The sequence below is a fragment of the Moschus berezovskii genome, chromosome 2 (assembly GCF_049115385.1).
Source record: "Moschus berezovskii isolate FMDL1 chromosome 2, NW_MosBer_1.0, whole genome shotgun sequence".
NCBI classification, from domain to species: Eukaryota; Metazoa; Chordata; class Mammalia; order Artiodactyla; family Moschidae; genus Moschus; species Moschus berezovskii.
In genome coordinates, this window is record NC_142461.1 from 94,708,789 (window position 1) to 94,726,557 (window position 17,769).

At 33.3% G+C, this 17,769-nt stretch overlaps 1 protein-coding gene across 8 annotated transcripts in view; it reads right to left on the reverse strand.

Moving 5' to 3' along the window:
* The window catches only part of PRPF40A (pre-mRNA processing factor 40A), a 57,034-nt gene that overhangs the window by 2,024 nt on the left and 37,241 nt on the right, over positions 1-17,769 (reverse strand). For 2 of the 8 annotated variants that reach the window (XM_055398872.2, XM_055398868.2), the window contains exons 6-25: positions 17,289-17,399; positions 15,833-15,953; positions 15,543-15,596; positions 13,934-13,958; positions 12,926-13,297; positions 11,691-11,799; positions 11,133-11,197; positions 10,642-10,806; positions 9,717-9,825; positions 8,624-8,774; positions 6,490-6,623; positions 4,810-4,924; positions 4,549-4,652; positions 4,335-4,451; positions 3,911-4,048; positions 3,573-3,668; positions 1,479-1,565; positions 1,296-1,392; positions 1,153-1,214; positions 350-481 (exon numbers count right to left, since the gene is read on the reverse strand). In XM_055398872.2, the coding sequence (XP_055254847.1) occupies positions 350-481; positions 1,153-1,214; positions 1,296-1,392; positions 1,479-1,565; positions 3,573-3,668; positions 3,911-4,048; positions 4,335-4,451; positions 4,549-4,652; positions 4,810-4,924; positions 6,490-6,623; positions 8,624-8,774; positions 9,717-9,825; positions 10,642-10,806; positions 11,133-11,197; positions 11,691-11,799; positions 12,926-13,297; positions 13,934-13,958; positions 15,543-15,596; positions 15,833-15,953; positions 17,289-17,399 (2,364 nt within the window). The remainder of the gene's footprint in view (positions 1-349; positions 482-1,152; positions 1,215-1,295; positions 1,393-1,478; positions 1,566-3,572; positions 3,669-3,910; positions 4,049-4,334; positions 4,452-4,548; positions 4,653-4,809; positions 4,925-6,489; positions 6,624-8,623; positions 8,775-9,716; positions 9,826-10,641; positions 10,807-11,132; positions 11,198-11,690; positions 11,800-12,925; positions 13,298-13,933; positions 13,959-15,542; positions 15,597-15,832; positions 15,954-17,288; positions 17,400-17,769) is intronic. The other 6 variants (XM_055398869.2, XM_088829446.1, XM_055398874.2 and 3 more) reach the window with 3 other exon arrangements.

Consider the following 17,769-nt stretch of genomic DNA (forward strand, 5'->3'; position numbering starts at 1 on the left):
GTTGGAAACCTACCTATTGAAACTGGATTTAGTAATGATGCCAACATTACAGGATTTACAACGATGCCACATCGAGGGAAAACCCAATTTTGATCTGTTAAATTTTACATTCTTAAATTAGGCAGAAAACATCCATTAGCATTTCTTAATGAGAATATACAAAGCTAGAAGAACATATCTCTTCTTAGTGGGTTAAACAACAGTGACAGAATGCCATGTTATTTTTTTAATGAATATGAAATTTAGGATGCTTAAATTGGGTCACACATGATGACACACATTAGAAAACTACTTTGTGTGAAAAGCAGCTAACTGGTAGATACAAAGAGGAAGAATTCTAAATACTTACAGAATCCTTTCCAGTCTTTTTCTTAGGTGATTTGTGTTTTGATTCTGATCTTTGTCTAGTTCTGTCTTTTTCGCCTTCCCGGTCTTTTTCTTTTTTATCCTTTTCTCTTTCAGCATCTGACTCTGGAGAGTCCTTTGTAAATAAAAGACAATGTTAAAATGGTTACTTTATCAAAATGCTATTAGGAAAAAAACCCCTATATTGGTAATATTTAAGAACACCCACATTTAACACAGTTAATTTATGTATTCCTAGAGTGGTGAAATCTGAACTGATAACCTCAAGGAATCTAAAACATTTCAAAGATTCATGGCAGTAAGCTGGTCTTTCCTATGGGAAAGATGACAGTCTGATAGGGTAAACTATCACTAAAAATGGGTCACTAAATTAGGTGTACCTTCATCCCTAAGATTAGGTGTATCTTGATGTGTACCTAAGACCAAGAACCGAGAATAGAGGAGAAAGTTGTTTAAACTTGTGGTTCTCAACAATAGCTATAACGCGCGCGCACACACACACACACCTTTCTCTAAGATTACTATAAAAAACCACACACACACACACACACCTTTCTCTAAGATTACTATAAAAAACTACAGTGGGAATCCTAATGCTGTTTATTATTATTTGTTTCAAGTTCACCAAAGGATTTTATTGCAAGATTAAGGTGAACCACAACTATGAAACTCTTGAGTTTAGGTGTTTACCTAAACTCTGCATAGGACCAAGCAGAAATGTCTACTGCCACTGATAAAGCTAAGGGCAAAAGCTTAGGTGCAGTATAAAATCAAGAGTTTGCTTACTGATTTATGTCTTCTCTTCTTGCTTTTCTTCTTATGTTTTTTTGATTTCTTATAACTTCTCTCTAAGCAGCATGAAAAGAAAAGTGTCAGAATTTGAGGACATCTATATGCCAACGACTTTAATCAAGTTACAAGATGTTTACCAGATTCAGCACTAGAAGAATGTTCTGAAGCAGAACGAGACTCTGATCGCTGTCTTTTTTTCTTTGAATGGCTGTCATCATCATCTGAATCTGACCCCTACACAACACAAATAATTTTATTCATAATGATGCTAACAAATACTTCAATATACTTATGGTACCATTTTAAATAAACTTCCTTACTGATCGAGAGCGGGAGCGCTTCCTGTGATGTTTTTTAGATTTCTTAGAATGCTTCTTATTCTTTGAATGATGATGTTGACATTCATGCTACAGGGGCAAAAGAAAAAAACTTATAAAAGCTCACACTTTAGATAACAGATCACAGAGAATTTTCAATAGTTTTGCAAGTAAGTTCTTTTTAGAGTAAAAACCACATTCATTTTGCATACTCCCCACCTTGAAACTGTGCAAAGAGTTACTATCATTTAAAAGAAAACATTTTAACTATCCTATACGCACTCATTTCACATCTAAACACGTTTAGAAGTATTAATAAAATACTTCTTACAGCAATGAGAATGGTGTGGGTACAGTGGGGACAATTGCTTCCCTCTATAAAGGTATATATCTTCAGAACAGTCATACTACTTTCAAAAACAATGAAACATAATTATATTTGATTTGATGAATGTGGCTTTTGTCCATGAAATAGGTTCAGCACTGAAATAAAGAATTATCCCAGAGCCATCTGGAAAGGAGGTTAGTCTCAGAAATTAAATTATAAAATCTACTTTCTTTTCAAGGAGCATTCCCTTCCTAGTCAAATTTACGATATCCAAAGGCAATCTAACTACACATGAACTCAGAAAAGGAAATGTTCTATGGATTTTAACTTTTACTAGAACAATCATCAGGCTAGAAGGAGAGGGGAAATGCTGCAGGAAAAGTTCCCTACTCCCAAACATATCTAAGGATTTGGAAATAAATCTGCTTCAGTTTACAAGCAAGTGGAAAGGGAAAATCTGGTTCAGGGACTCTCATTTTTTATGTCACAAATTGTTAACCCTTCTTCCTTTTCTACCTCTAGGCCCGTTTTTGAGGTCCAAATCCTTTTCTGGTATGTTCAGCTCTTCCCTATGTGGTCGTCAGCTCCATTTATAACCTCATCACTTTACCAGCACAGATCATGAAAGAATCTTGTTGTGGACATTCCTGAACTGGGGGAAAATATTAACACACTACACTACAGCAAAGGGTCTCAAAATTAAATGTACATTCCAGTGCTTAAGAATCTTGTTACAATGATAATTCTGATACATTTCTGCCAATGGGGCCTGAGGTTCTGTATTTTTAACACGTTTACAGGTAATGCAGATGCAGCTGATCTGAGCAGAAAGGAGCTACAAGCCAATAGCACTAGATCTATAGGCAGCTGAGAGACAACATATGGTACATGTGGGGCATGTTAACAGAGCAAATTGTTGTCAACACTGACACTTAGCAAGGATAATAAATCCAAAGAAACTGTCAACAATTAAGTTACCTGCTATTCCTAAAGACCATGAACATTACAAATTTAAGTATATGCTAACTTCACCTTGCTGTGAAGTATTAGTTTGTTCAAAACTGACAGCAAAGCATATTTGGTAAAAGCACTGGCCCTAGAATGAAAAGCCTATGTTGGAATCCCTTCCCAGCAAATTACTTTTCCTCTTGGCCTCAGTTTGCTCATCTGTAACTTCACAGGGCTGCTGTTAGGATTACATTCGTATATGTAATATTTGTAAAACATAACATGGGCACCAAACAATAATTATTACTGGCCAATTTAGCATATTTACTATCTATAAGTGACTATCTGAAATCTTCATCAAAATACCCTTAATTTAGCTAGTGGAATAATTTTATCATTATTCGTTTTAGCAAAAACTTACTATTTTTCAGAACATCCCTGAGCTTCCAACACCTCTAATGTAGTATGACATCTGAAATATGCTTAAAACTGTTTTCTATCTGCTTTACAGATTCTAAGTTCTTTACAGGTTTATTAATCATTCCATATGACTCCTAAATTCATGAATTTCTGTAACACTGTATAAATATGAAACATGAACTGTCTTCACTAAACAGATCTTTACCTTCTCATGCAAGCCTAGTGTGATTTAAAAGCAGTTTCTATAGAATAAACCAGTCCCTAATCATCCCAGATAGAAAAGTACGTTTGTATAAAAGTACTGTAGTTTAGGAAACACACTTTGATCATTCTAAATTCTTCGATTAAAAAAATGTTTTACATATTTTTTAATATATCAGTCATGATAAAACTAAAATTACCTCAAGCACATGCATAAAATCTTTAAATATTCGTTTTCTTTCAGATTCTAGAGTTATATCCTCAAATGCTGGCTCTTTTACAAATCTCTCCCGGATCTGAAAAATTCAGATATGCAATAAAAATATGAAAACTGAGAAAAATATACCAATATAACTAAAAAAACAGCAAGTGAAAATTGACAGCCCAGCTCCCTCAGTCTTTATTTCCATTCCTCCAGGATTCCTAAATGCCATCACAGTTGAGTTCACAATCTTCAAATAACTTCAGTTTATCTCTGTAGCTATGAGAAAGATTTTTATTTTCAACTGTAAAGGGAAAAATTTATAAGTATACATACATCTTCCCAAACAGCATCCAATTCTATTGGAGGAGTAGCTTGTTTCAACATACTCTTAAACGCAGATTCTTTTCGTTTCATCTTCCGAGCCTCCTCTTTTTCTCTTTCACGTTCACGGGCTTCTGCCTTTTCTAGTAACTTTCAGAAAACATATTTATATATATAATACAATTTAACTTGTGTTAAATTCATTATTCTCCCATTATCTATAAGGTAAGGGCCAATTAATTTTAGCAAAGGGAATTTACTATCACCCAAGTATGTTATCTGTTACCTTATTTGAAACACTGTCCACTACTCTCTAAAATACTATTCCCATTCCCTTATTTCAGGAGTTTACATACAACTTAAGTATCTTTAGGCAAATGTATTAAAAACTGTTTTATTAATCTAGTTGTTTATAACAGTAAGAACAATAACTTACACTATTAAAAGCCAGCTTAATATTTCCTGCATCTAATGTGGTTGATCTTTTAGTTGAACTGATTATTGCCACAAAGTCTTCAAAAGTAGTATTTACTTCAACTACAAATCCTTTATCCTAAAAAACAGAAATCTTGTTAATATTAGTAACAAAAAGAACATAGCATTATTTTAAAAAATATGCCCCAGACTAAAAGTTAATAATATACATTTACCTTCAGAATGTCTTTTATTATCTTCTTTTCATCATGATAACGTGCTTTAAGATCCTCAACATAAAACTTGAAAAGGTCAAGTGCAGTTGATCCTAATGAAAAAACTAAAGAAGTCAAAAGCTAGCTCTAATCAAAGAGCTGCAATTACTTTTTTGTTTATAAAACAAAAGAAAGCACACCCCATGCCCCAAACACAACCACCTTTCCCTGTGGCCCGTTCCAACTATCATAACTACAAATGTAGAAAAAGAAGAATCTCACCCGGCTGACCAAGCATATTAGTGAATCTAATGTCAGAACTAATTGTTGGATACAACTCCATCCAAGATGACATAGAATGCAGTTGTCCATGTTCATGCAGTTCATCTAAAAATATCTGGGGGAAAGGGACAACGAACTCATAACATATTCAAAAGCCATCTTTAAGGACTTTGGAAATATTGGTATAACACAAATAAAAATATGTTAAAAACAGCAAATCTTCCACCAGTGTTATCACAAATGTGTTCAGATGCAACTGATACTTGCTCTTTGATGAAAGTAAAATCTGCTTTTACATAAAGAAACTATTTTGGACTTCAGACAAAAGAACTGCATTACTTTTACAGACTTTTAGTTTATGTGCCCCTTAAGACAGACGATCATTTCCAGTTTATAAATATGTATACAAATAAAGTCAAAACATTGGATATTATTACAAATAATGAGGCTAAGGAAGGTACATGCAGTTTTACTGTAAAACATACTTTTTCCCTTTAAACAATACCTAATATGTTCTGAAGATTTGTTTTTTATTTAATTTTCTTTTCTAAGAGGAAGATATATAACTTTACTAAAGCAATACATAGAGTTTAGGGAACCAGAACTTAACCTCCATCTCTGACTTTAAAACCAATTTCTTTTTTCCCATATTACTATTATAATTTAAACATAAATTTTTATATACCTTTAATCTGGGCTTAAGCCTAAAATATTTAATCTGACTCTTAAGCCTAAAATATAGCTTTGTATCACGTTAGTATGTGTCTGGCATGGTTTCTGATTACCACTGATATAACTGGACAGAGGGGCCTGGCAGGCTACAGTCCTTGGGGGGACATGACTTGGTGACGGAACAAGCACACATGCAAGCAAAAGCATGTTCTATTGGTTCTGCTACAGACATTCAGCTCAGTAATCTTCCTCTGCTGCTTTACTTCCTTTAAAAGGTCTATGTACAACTTGAAAGAGACCTACTGAATCAATTTCTGAGGGTGAGGCTCAACAACCCCTGGTTTTAACAATACTCCAAATGATCCTCTGGGAAACTACTAATATAAAAGAAAACCATCAAGAGTATTAAACGTTACATTCTTATGGAATGAAGACTGCAGTAATGCTATTGGCTGTGGCATTTAAGGTGATTGGTAATCTTTGGCACCATGGAGAGTTGCACTTATCCTAATACAGGAATTAATGAAAGAGATACAGTAATTAAAACATGACATAGATTCAAAATAAGGCTATACAAAGAACCTGTAATTTTAGCTCCTCTGTATAGTGTTTAAGAATTATGGCCCATCCTCAAAAGAATACCACAGCATTCCCTACAGTTCTTTAAAGACCTAAAAATGAATTAGTACTAATGACTCATCACACGTTTTATTTTCAGTCCTCCCTTATGCTATCGATTCCTCTTTCCTGAGTGAAACTATACCTATCAGTGTTCACTTTAAATACCAAATCTGCTATAGCCTTCTGTGTTCCTCTTGTCTGGAATGGCTACTCTCCTTAAGTGGATTCATAACTAACTGTATAATTTAAGAATTAAATGTCTATGGATCCTCTGCAAAGCCCAAGTTAATGATTTGAGACCAGGATTCTCAAAATTGCTTATATCACCATTAAAGATCATTAACCATATTACAAAATTAAGCTGAAAAACAGAGCTTTTAAAACTACCTGAAAAGATTCTCTATTTTTACGCTGTCGTCTCCTTTCACGAAGCAAACTCTTTTGTTTTTCTTCTTCCTCTTCCTTTTCTAAAGCCCGAATGTGTTCCTCAAAGCAAATTAATGCATCTTCTTTATCCATATCTAAAATTTTTATCAGTTATAAAAAATTAAAACATCAAATATCAGTAAAGAAAGATTTATTTGCATTAACTCCCTACAAAGTTCAAATTCACTTTATTATCAGAATACCTGTATTTAAAGTCAAATATAACTTTTAAATAGGAAATGTTTAAGGAAAACTTTTTATTTATCCAATTATTTCTTGATCTTTAATTTATTTCTTTATGGCTGTGTGCACAGCTTTCAGGATCTTAGTTCTGAAATATGAAGTATTTCTGGCCATTATTAGTAAACAAGGATTTAACAGTCATCAGCAATTGCACCCTCCAATGCGGGCCCTAAGGGCACTCAGGAAAGAGAAGAATATCTGCAATCTGGTAGCCATTAGGCTGCAACCACTCCCTAAACTGAGTCCCATGGAAGCTCAGGATGTGGGGGAAAAAAACACAGGATACTGGCCCCAGAGAGCTGAGATGCATATTAAAGGAATGATTTCAGTGAGCCCAGACACTTGCACCTTCCCAAGCATAGAAAAGTGCTAAACTGCTAAATTCCTTGAAGTATCTGGCTTCCTTTAATTAATCATCGTTTTCTGACTTTCAGACTACCTGCCCTTGTTATAAAACGTCTATATATCCTGGCTCCTCCTCTTGCCTCCTCAGAGCAGTCTTCTCATGGTTACTTGAGATGCCAAAAGCAGAGACATTACTTTGCCAAACAAGGTCCGTCTAGTCAAGGCTATGGTTTTTCCAGTGGCTATGTATGGATGTGAGAGTTGGACTGTGAAGAAAGCTGATCGCCGAAGAATTGATGCTTTTGAACTGTGGTGTTGGAGAAGACTCTTGAGAGTCCCTTGGACTGCAAGAAGACCCAACTAGTCCATTCTAAAGGAGATCAGTCCTGGGTGTTCATTGGAAGGACTGATGCTAAAGCTAAAACTCCAGTACTTTGGCCACCTCATGCGAAGAGCTGACTCACTGGAAAAGACTCTTGATGCTGGGAGGGATTGGGGGCAGGAGGAGAAGGGGACAACAGAGAATGAGATGGCTGGATGGCATCACCAACTCAATGGACATGAGTTTGAGCAAACTCTGGGAGTTGGTGATGGACAGGGAGGCCTGGCGTGCTGTGATTCATGGGGTCACAAAGAGTCGGACATGACTGAGCGACTGAACTGAACTGAACTGGGCTTGAACTGAAATCCTAAAAATTTCCACCAAATAAAACATAACTCTCAACTTCTAGGTGGTCACTAATTTTTAAGTCTATAGCTCCCTGATTCAGGGATCATACCCACGCCCCCTGCAGTGGAAGAGCAGAGTCCTAACCACTTAACTGTCAGGGAATTTCCACATGGAAAATTTCCAGAAGACTTCATTAAAACATACTCTGAATTCAAGGATGAAACTGAGAAAAGACATATGACACAAATAATGAAAATAGAATTGTTGTGATAAATTGGTTAGCAATATCAGAATTACCCAAAGAGCTTTTCAAGTATAAAATTCTATGCCTTCCCTCAAACCTACTTAAGTATGGTATTCAAAAGGGTAATCAAGAAAGCTGTAATTTAATAAGCAACTAGGTAGGTCAAAAATAAGACAGACCTTAGGGAAGCTTACTACAAGATAATACTAATACATTTTTTTTTTTTTTTTTGCCTTTGGAGAATCTCTATAAACCCATTACCTCAAGAGCACAGCATGATAAATCTGGTCACTAATTTAGTTCCCATTAAATTACAAATAAATTGCAAGGCACAATTTCAGGTTTGACCTAGTAAACATATTTCAGTTATACTTGATAAAGCTAACTTCAGATTTTGGGAAAAATATTTTGTATTGAATCACAAAACTCAGAAAGAAATATCCTATCTGGAAACAAACAACTTTTCAGGAATGGACAAACAATTATGCAAAATTCAGTTAGTGATCTCATTTAAAAAAAAAAAAAAAGTGACCAATTTTCCCTGCTGGACAACTGTTTAAAAACTATTCCTTCCACTTTGTTGTAACTCTTACTCTGTAATTCCTCATCTTCTGCAAAAGTTGGATTATCCATCAGATACTGCTGGGCTTCAGACCAAGTAGTAGAATATGTCACATTAGCCATGTTGTCAAGTATGTTTTTTAAGGCTTCCCAATTTCTCTTTCGCAACTGCTTTGCTTGCTCCTAAGTAAAAAATATGAATATACGTTTTAACATTCAAATAAAGCATGACGTATGAAATGCAATCAGTGAAAGTTTCTTCACATTCTGATGTCCAAATTTTAAACGCTACCCATTTACTTTAAATTTCAACACTCTTTATCTTTTCAGTACTCTTGCCTAACTGCTTCTCTCTTACTTTCAATTTTTTTTAACTTCTCTTCTAAGACTAACCTGGAACTCCCTCTCCCCCTCACAAAATCTCTCTTCCCACAACTATGTATTGTAGACACTGTCCAAACAAAAGTTACTGCAGACAAATCACATAACAGGTAAATGATAATGTATTCAACCACTTTCAGTTATGTTCAAATTTTTGTTAATAATACTTACATTTCTATAAGTCTCCTGGAAAACTGGATAACATACAACTTAGTGCATAATAAAATAGACATGAGCAAAACTAAATGTATTTGCGGGACAGTATTCCAGTATTTTAAAAACACTACCCTACAAATACATTTTAATGGTAACAATTACACAGTACTGCCGTTCTTTTAAAATAATCATAAATTAATGCCTTGTAAGGAAAAATAGTATTTTCTAAACCCAAACAAGCTAAAAAAAAAAAAAAGCATTTTCTAAGTGGGCATAAGACAGGCAATTAATGACAATCTAGGTATCAGCTACTTCAGTAGCTGTGGCAAAGACTTAGTTGCCCTGTGGCATGTGGGATCTTCCCTGACAGGCACTGAATGCATATCCCCTGAACTGGCTGGTGGATTCTTAACCACTGGACCACCAAGAAAATCCAAGAGCTATCTATTTTTTAACTTAACTTCTAATAAACAGATCTACAGCACCATATACTGGAGATAAACCAACAAGAATGAACAAGTTATAAAGTAACTCCTAAACAAGAAACATGTTGTTCAATCTATAAATACTGTTAACAGTGAATAATACCTTTTCTTTTTTTGAAAGAAAGAATAAAACATCTTCATAGATTTCAAGACGATCACGTTCTGATATTGCATTCCAGACTTCCATCTCTCCAAACATTTGCTCTGCTTTTCTGTTTGTTAAAAAGACTAAATGTTTCTGTATTATACCATAAAAAGTAATTTTAAACCATTTAAATTTTATTCTAAATTTACCACCACCAGATGAACACTCTTCCACTCTTAAGTTCATAATTCTTGGTAATTAAGAAAATACAAGACAGCTTAAGTCTTGATTTCTCCTTAGAGACAGTGGGGATAATACCAATTGAGCAATGTTTTGCAGTTAGGACTATTTCTATTTCTTAAGGCAGCTACAGAGACTACCAAACGACCCATAGAACAAAATTACAGACTTCAACAAACTCTAAGAAATTTAGTTAACAGATAAAATATGACTACTTAAAGAAATGAAGAGTTTTTCAGTAAGGCTTTTCCACAAGAGTGAGGAAAATAAAAATATACAGAAAATGAACTCAGTACCTCACTGCAAAGATGTTAATACTTAATTACAATCTTAAATAATAAAGCACTCAAAAATGAAGAATGCTACATAAATGTAAATTTTCAAAAATGCTACACATAATAAAAAAGGCCCATTTCTATTCCACAAATACAAAAATAATTGAACTCTTATATTAAGGAGAAAGGAATCAACATTTCATTATTAAATAAAAGTCTTCTTTTTGTTGTAGTCCCTAATTAACAACTAAGTCCTATATATTCCACACTTACTATTGATTTATCTTTTATTTTATGAAACTACCACATTCACAATCACTTAAGCTTTATTTAATGAGCATCTACTCTGGATTAGTTATTGTACCTAGCAAAAAGTCTACCATGGAAACAGTACAGTAAACATACAACATAATCAGCAAAAATCTTACTTGTATCTAGTTGTGGAAGTCATTTTCTCATGATTTTCAAGAAAACGCTGGAAGGATTCCTTAGCCTCTTTGTATTTGGATCTTGCTTCTTCTTTTTCTTCTTTCTCTGTTTGGACTTTATAAGCATTAAAGGCCTGCTTTTTTTCACTCAACTTCGCTAACGCACTAAACAAAAAAAAAATCATGTAAGAGTAAATGAAGATAATCAAATGTTACTGTCTTGAAAAAAATTAAGAAAATGTGAGTAAGTTACCAAACACAGAAAATAATTTCTACTTTAAAAATTAATTCTAATATCTATAAAAGGGTGACCACATTGTGTGACAAACCCTTTTAACTTTTCGTTCTTATCAGAAATAAAGCAACTCTATTATTGGTATTCAAAATAACAAGAAGATCAATGGGAATAAAGTTACATTATTTAACACAATTTAAATTCTCTAGGCTTACTTTGCTCAAAGTAAAAAGTAAACAAAAAACCAAAGTATTACCTATATCGTGGATCATTAATGATCATTTTCATAGCTTGCTCCCATGAAGCATTAGATGGTACACGCTGAAAATCATTTAATGAAAAGTTAAAATTTCACACAAAACAGTAAGTCATACAACAGAGAACAAAGTATAATACTCACTGCAAACATCAAGAACTTCCCTTTGCAGGAGTTTTAAAAAAGGTTTAAAAAATAATTTATTGACACAAGGCAAATGTGTGTAACAGTCTACAGATTAAAAAGAAAACTTAAAACTGAAATTTAAACAGCCCATGAATACATTAATACTTTCTTAAGACTACTGATTAGAAGACAGAAAACTTATGAATAAAAGCTTTAGAGTAAAGGCTGAAGTGGAATGTGCTTTGTAGTACCATATACATTTTTTTGGTTGGAAGTTTTAAAAAAAAAAGTTAAAAAAAAATTTAGTTCATTTTCAGTCAAAGCTATTGACAGGATTAGTATTTTAATAAAAGCATCAGGTACTAACTGCATTAGAGGATAATTTCATTTATTACTTACTATATATCATATAAAAATCTACAATATAAATACCTTTTCTTTTAATAATTCTTTAAATGCTTGCTTTGCCTCCTCTTTCGTATTCCAAGTATATGTTTTTTTTGCTGGTTGGCTTTCTTCCTCTTCTTTTTTGGGAGTAAAACTAAAGAAAGATTTATACACGGTGTTTATAATTTAAAAAAACACTTGCTTTACTTTGGAAAATGTTTTAATTACTCTTTGATATTTAGGCAAAATTTGACAATTTTAGAATAAACTCATCTATAAGAGACACATTTAATGGAACACAAATACTAGTATATATTTTCTCTAACATTCAGTTATTAAGACCTTGCACAAAGGCCAAAATAAACATTTACACTATAACACTATTTTCACTAGTCCACAAATTTATACTTTTTAATGGCTTATAAAACTTACTCAATGCTCTTATTTTTGTGTCTGAGTAACAGGCTTTGGGCAAGTGTGCATAAAATAAGATGTAGAGATCAATCTAAAGAGAGGTTGGCAAACTATGACCCCCGAGGCCAAATCCAGCCTGCTGGCAATTTCTGTAAATATAGCTTTATCAGAACATGACCCTGCTCAAGAGTTTGCATATTGATTATGGCTGATTGGCTACTGCCTCAGCAGAACTGAGTGAGTCACTGTGACACACTATATGACCCGTGAAACCAAAAGTATACGCTTTGAAGGTTTATAAAAAAGTCTGCCAAACAGCGATCTCAAACAGAAAAGAATTACCCAAGAATTATCAACTATATTTGGTTGAGCCATCTTTACGAAAAGTTGTATAATCTTAACATTTCTTCCTTTACAGAAGAAAATGCTGGGAAAAAACACACCAGAAAACAAACAAACAAAAACACCTCAATTCCCCATAGTTAAGCTGAACGTATAGGGGAAGATTATGGAGTACACACTAACAAAAAATATAATTAACTCACACCCTCTGAATCACACCCAAAATACAATTAAGTCATCCCAATGTTAGTTTGGAATAAAGTTATCAAAAATATTGGAAACAACATGGCCAAAAATTACCAGCTGTAAAATGATCTATAAGTAATTGAAATCAAGTTTAATGACTCAAGCACTATAAGGAAACAGAAAAAGGGAAGCAGAAAACAACTGTTTGTTAAAAATGTGAAAAGTTACTGTGAAAAAATAGGATAAGTACAAACATGTAAAAGAATATCACTCTAAAAGGCCTAAACATCTACTAGTAGATTACTTAATGTTCATAGAAAACAAGTTACTAGACTTACTCAGCTACAGTTTCCTGCTTAGATGTTTCTTCTCCAGTATTACTAGACACTTCACTTTGATCCTGAACAGAAGGGGTACTAGTAAGCTGTGCTTGTTCTTCAGTAGAAATTGTTACCGTATTTTCATTATCTACAACAGTAGCAACAATCGAAGTAACCTCAGGCTCAGGAACGACTGGAACAGTTCCACTGACAGTACTAGAGGCAGAAGTGGAAGCACTGGCATTGGCTGCAGCAGCAGCTGCTGCTGCCGCGGCTGCTGCTGCAACAACAGCAGCTGCTGCTTCTGCAGCAGCCATGGTGCTCATTGTGGTTGGAATTTCTGTTGTAGGAACTGGGGCTGCTGATGCTGTGGTGCACTCTTCTTGTTTACTATATATTTAAAAAAGAGAAAACTGGTCAGTTCAATACAAATAATTGCAAACACAAAGTTTGTTTTAAATTATTATAAAATCAAATGAAAAAGAGAAACTAAAGGGAAAAAGGGCAGTATTGCCAAACTAAGCCATCTAAAAAGATTAAAACCACAGTATGAAACAGAATTTCTTTAATTTGGCAAACATTTGTGATAACATATAATGCACTGATGTAACACTCTGCATTTCCAAAACCAATAATCATTTTCATTTACAAAATGTCCTATCAGATTGTATTATGCCTTAAAATTTGACTTTTATTGTAAATTTCTTTAAATTTTATTTATTTTACCCACTGAAAGGAAAATCTGGGTAAAGGAAGAGATAGATAAAATATTTCATCTGTTCTCAAATTAACCAAAATCAAATTCTGGACTTAATTTGGTAAGGATGTAGTCCAAATTCAAATAACTGTCTAGGAGCATCATGTGTGTATCTTGAGTACATCTCTTCCCCTGTCCCAAATCCTCCAAAGATATCAAACTATCAGGCCTACCATGTTAAATACTATTTACACAGACAATTAAAACAAGGATGTTATAGGAGGATGCTATAAATTTATAAATATGTACTGATGTCCAAAACTGCTTACCTGCTTTCTTCAGCTTTGATCATTGCTATTAAAAAGAAAAAAAGAAAAGTTATAAACACTACATAGTTTTTAAATACAATCACTGAAAACAACTTTAAAAGGAGATTAAAAGTTCCATACAGTAAGATTTAATTTACCAGCCTTAAAAAAACAAACACTACATTTACAGTGCAAGTGCTCTATAAATCCCAGGCCAGAAATTAAAGAATAAAAACAAATTTTAAATAACAGTAGGTTTTAGGAGAGCTTCTTCCCACAATTCTACCTTCTCAAAGGCTGCTGGCTACTGCAAAAACACCCTCAAAGTATCTGCATAATTCTGGAATAAAATAACATTTTCCTCAGGGATAAAACCATTTGCTTTTCTTCAAGACACTAAATTCAAAATGGGATCAAATATATGTTATGAAATTCCAGCACATATATACTAGCATTGACAGGTAGATAGTTATGCACACCAACTATTTGTAGTAGGGTTATATCAGAAATGAGCTGGACGTTCCTTACATGAATGAAGTGGGAATCTACCTATCTACAATAGTATTATTTGCCAATGCTAGTACAGAAATATAAATTGAGCTTTAAAGATCTTCACTCAGTATTTCAGATTTCAATCTAGTTAATTTTTCTTTACAGGTAACAAAGATATCTCATTTATTCATATTATTAGGGAATGAGGTGCTCCATGTAAATGATAATATAAGCTTAACTCCATGAAAATAATTTTGAAACTTGTCCCCTTTGAAAGGAAATATGTTTAGAATGGCTGACAAAACATACTAAAGGGGTTATCACTACTAATTAAATTCTTCAGATAAAATGATCATCCAAGCTAATGAGGTGACACAGGGAAAAGTTAAATAGACATAAGATCACAGTGCCTTTAAGAAATGCTTATTCTCTTTCCTGTCAGATGTCATCTTATGTTCCAAACAGTCCCATTCTCCTATAATTTGTTTTTTCTAACCGGATATAGATTATGACACCAGATTCTATTAGAAGTCAGAGTAAAAAATAAATTCTCAATTCCTACCCATAATCTATTTTAAGTCCTAGGTTTTCATATTAGGTAATAATAGATTTGCAGGAATGTTCTGAATAGTTGAGGATGCTAGAATATTCTCCTTCTGTGAGGCATGGCATTTTTAATAATAAAAATAAAGGCTGTTTTGCCATGTTGTGCTAAAATAAAATCAAATAAAATAAAGATATTTTATTTTTAAAATCAAATCAAAAATCAAATCAAATCAAATGCAGAGTCTGACAATATGTTAACAAAATTGAAACTGATAAAAGAGTTCAAGGTTCTCTATCTGCTAAATGAGTTAAGTCACATATTCCATGTATGCACCAACACTCACAGCTGTCTTTAGAAATATTGTATATGATGTCTATGTTTAATTATCGGATGACGCTTTTGTTTAAAAAAAGAAAGTCCAAGTACAATGTTAAAAACTACAAGCTCATTTATAATATAACCCTTAAATGAAAGGAATTTTTTTAATTAGAAATTTCTCACTGCAGATTTATCCAATTATGGTTAGTGAACATTAGTGACATACTCTAAATGTTAAATAATGACAGAAAATGAATTATCAAAGCAGCTCACCATGCAGGTTTGATTTTGTAATAAGACTTCCAGCAACAATGGTATTCTGGTATCCTAGTTTCAGTGGAATCAAATCAAATAAAAATCTATTTAAAATCTATAGAACTGAGATCTAGAGCAACAAGAAAATAAGAGCCCATAAAACTGTTACACCATTTAAAACATTCTAATCACTTAATTTATAAAAATAAGGCCTTTGATTGAACAATCCTATTTATGAAGGACTGATCCAATGTGAATAACACACATATATAAAAAGGAACATTAAAAATTATTTTTCCCTGTTTTACCTTCAAGATCTTCAAGTTCTTTAGGTTTGGCCCAGCGAGATTCTTTTGTTTGAGAATTGTAATAATAAGGCTTTCCAGAGTCAGACTTGTACTCCTTCCAAGGGCATTTAGATAAAAGTTGCTAAAGTGAAAAAAATAAAAAAACTTCAGATAGTAGCAATAGATTTAGTCTCTTTTCATCATTCACATCCCTGATTTTACTAGGTATTATCAACCCATACAATTCTAAACCTTGCAAGATGGTGACAATATAAACAACCACTGCAGGATACTTACTAAATAAGAGATGTTAAGTTATTTGGATATACTATGTTTGTCTAAGGTAATGTACCTATTAGGGGGCAAAGTCAAGATTCAAAACCAGGTCTATCTGATTTTCAAATCCAAATTTGAATGCTCTTGCCATTTACAACTCACCACAGGTAATAATTACCATCCATTTTTCACAAATACTAATACAAACAGGAAAAACAAAATTTAAGAGAAAGCAAAATCTGATTTAGTCATGTCTAGATTTCAGTTTCACAAACAATTTATCACAAACCTATGTGACTACATCATGTAAAGAAGCAGTTTAAATATGATATACTTAAAACCTAACACACAGAACCTGCTATGGTGGTGGGATGAGAATTCTATTGAAAACAAATCTAATCAGTGCCTGGGGCAAATGCCTATGGTATAAATAAAAATTTTATCAACTGCGAAATTCCCTTCCCAAGTATTGCTATACTATCATTACTGTGGTGGCCTGAAAAATACTTTTTACCTCTTCAAATTCTTAATTAAGAATGGGGGGGAAAAAAGAAGATGCCAACTAGGAACAACTTTCAAATATAGCTTTGAAATGTCAGATCAACTCTCACTAAGGACACCAGAGTTCCTAATTAAACCAAATGGAACACTGCTTACCCAGTTTATTCCTTCAATCTTACTTTCATATTTGTATAGTTTGAATGGTAAAATTTACAACATAAAATGAAATAATACATACTCAGGTGGGGGTTGTATTTTTCACAGACATAATTTGCCATTCTAAAAGATGTTAACTTCATCTCCACGACACTAGCTTCATTGGAAAAACATAAGCACCCAGAAGAAGACATCTAAAATCACTCAGGTTTGATATAAAGAGGAAAACAAAGATCAAGTGGACAGAGTACTTTTTTTCTTCCAATTTAGTCTTTAAGTCACTTTTCTTTTAATTGATAACCACCTGACAAAGGTTCCTGAGCAGGGGTAAAAATCAGTAAATAAAACTGGTTTGCTCATAGAAGGGAATGAATTTTGTCTTTTTGCTTACTGGTGTGACTGTACAAACCCTTTTCTCCTCTGAATGCCTTTGTAGCATCCTTTTCTGATATAAGTGGTACTATTCTTTGGAAAGCCAAATACCTACCAAAACCCTTATAAAAAAAGAAAAGAAAAGTCTATTTAATCTCTAACAAACTTTTACCTCAGCAGGAGTTTTAAGATCATCTGGTTTCTCCCAGGTAGACTGTTTTGTTTCAGTATTGTAGTAGTAGGTCCTTCCATCAGGTGATTTATGTTCAGTCCACATTGATTTCTAACGAAAAACATTAATACAAAGATTCAAATTATGTAACAGTGACAATGACAGTAAACATGAATGTTATTAGTTTCAAAGCAAAAGAAATTAAAAGTATAAAATGGGCATACTTTTGAATAACTGATCAACATAAGTATGGAGGTAATTGAAAATAGAATATTTTATAAGTACTTCAAAAGCAGCATGGATCAGTTCAGGTTTCAGGATCTCTATTCTACAGTCTCAAAATTATAAGGATACAACTGCTTATATAACTACTACACATAAGACAATCTTTCAGCAACACAAATCTACACCTTGTGGATAGAAGAGAATATATGAATGAGATATTAATGCAGTACAAGAGGACTGACCATGAGCTCAACAA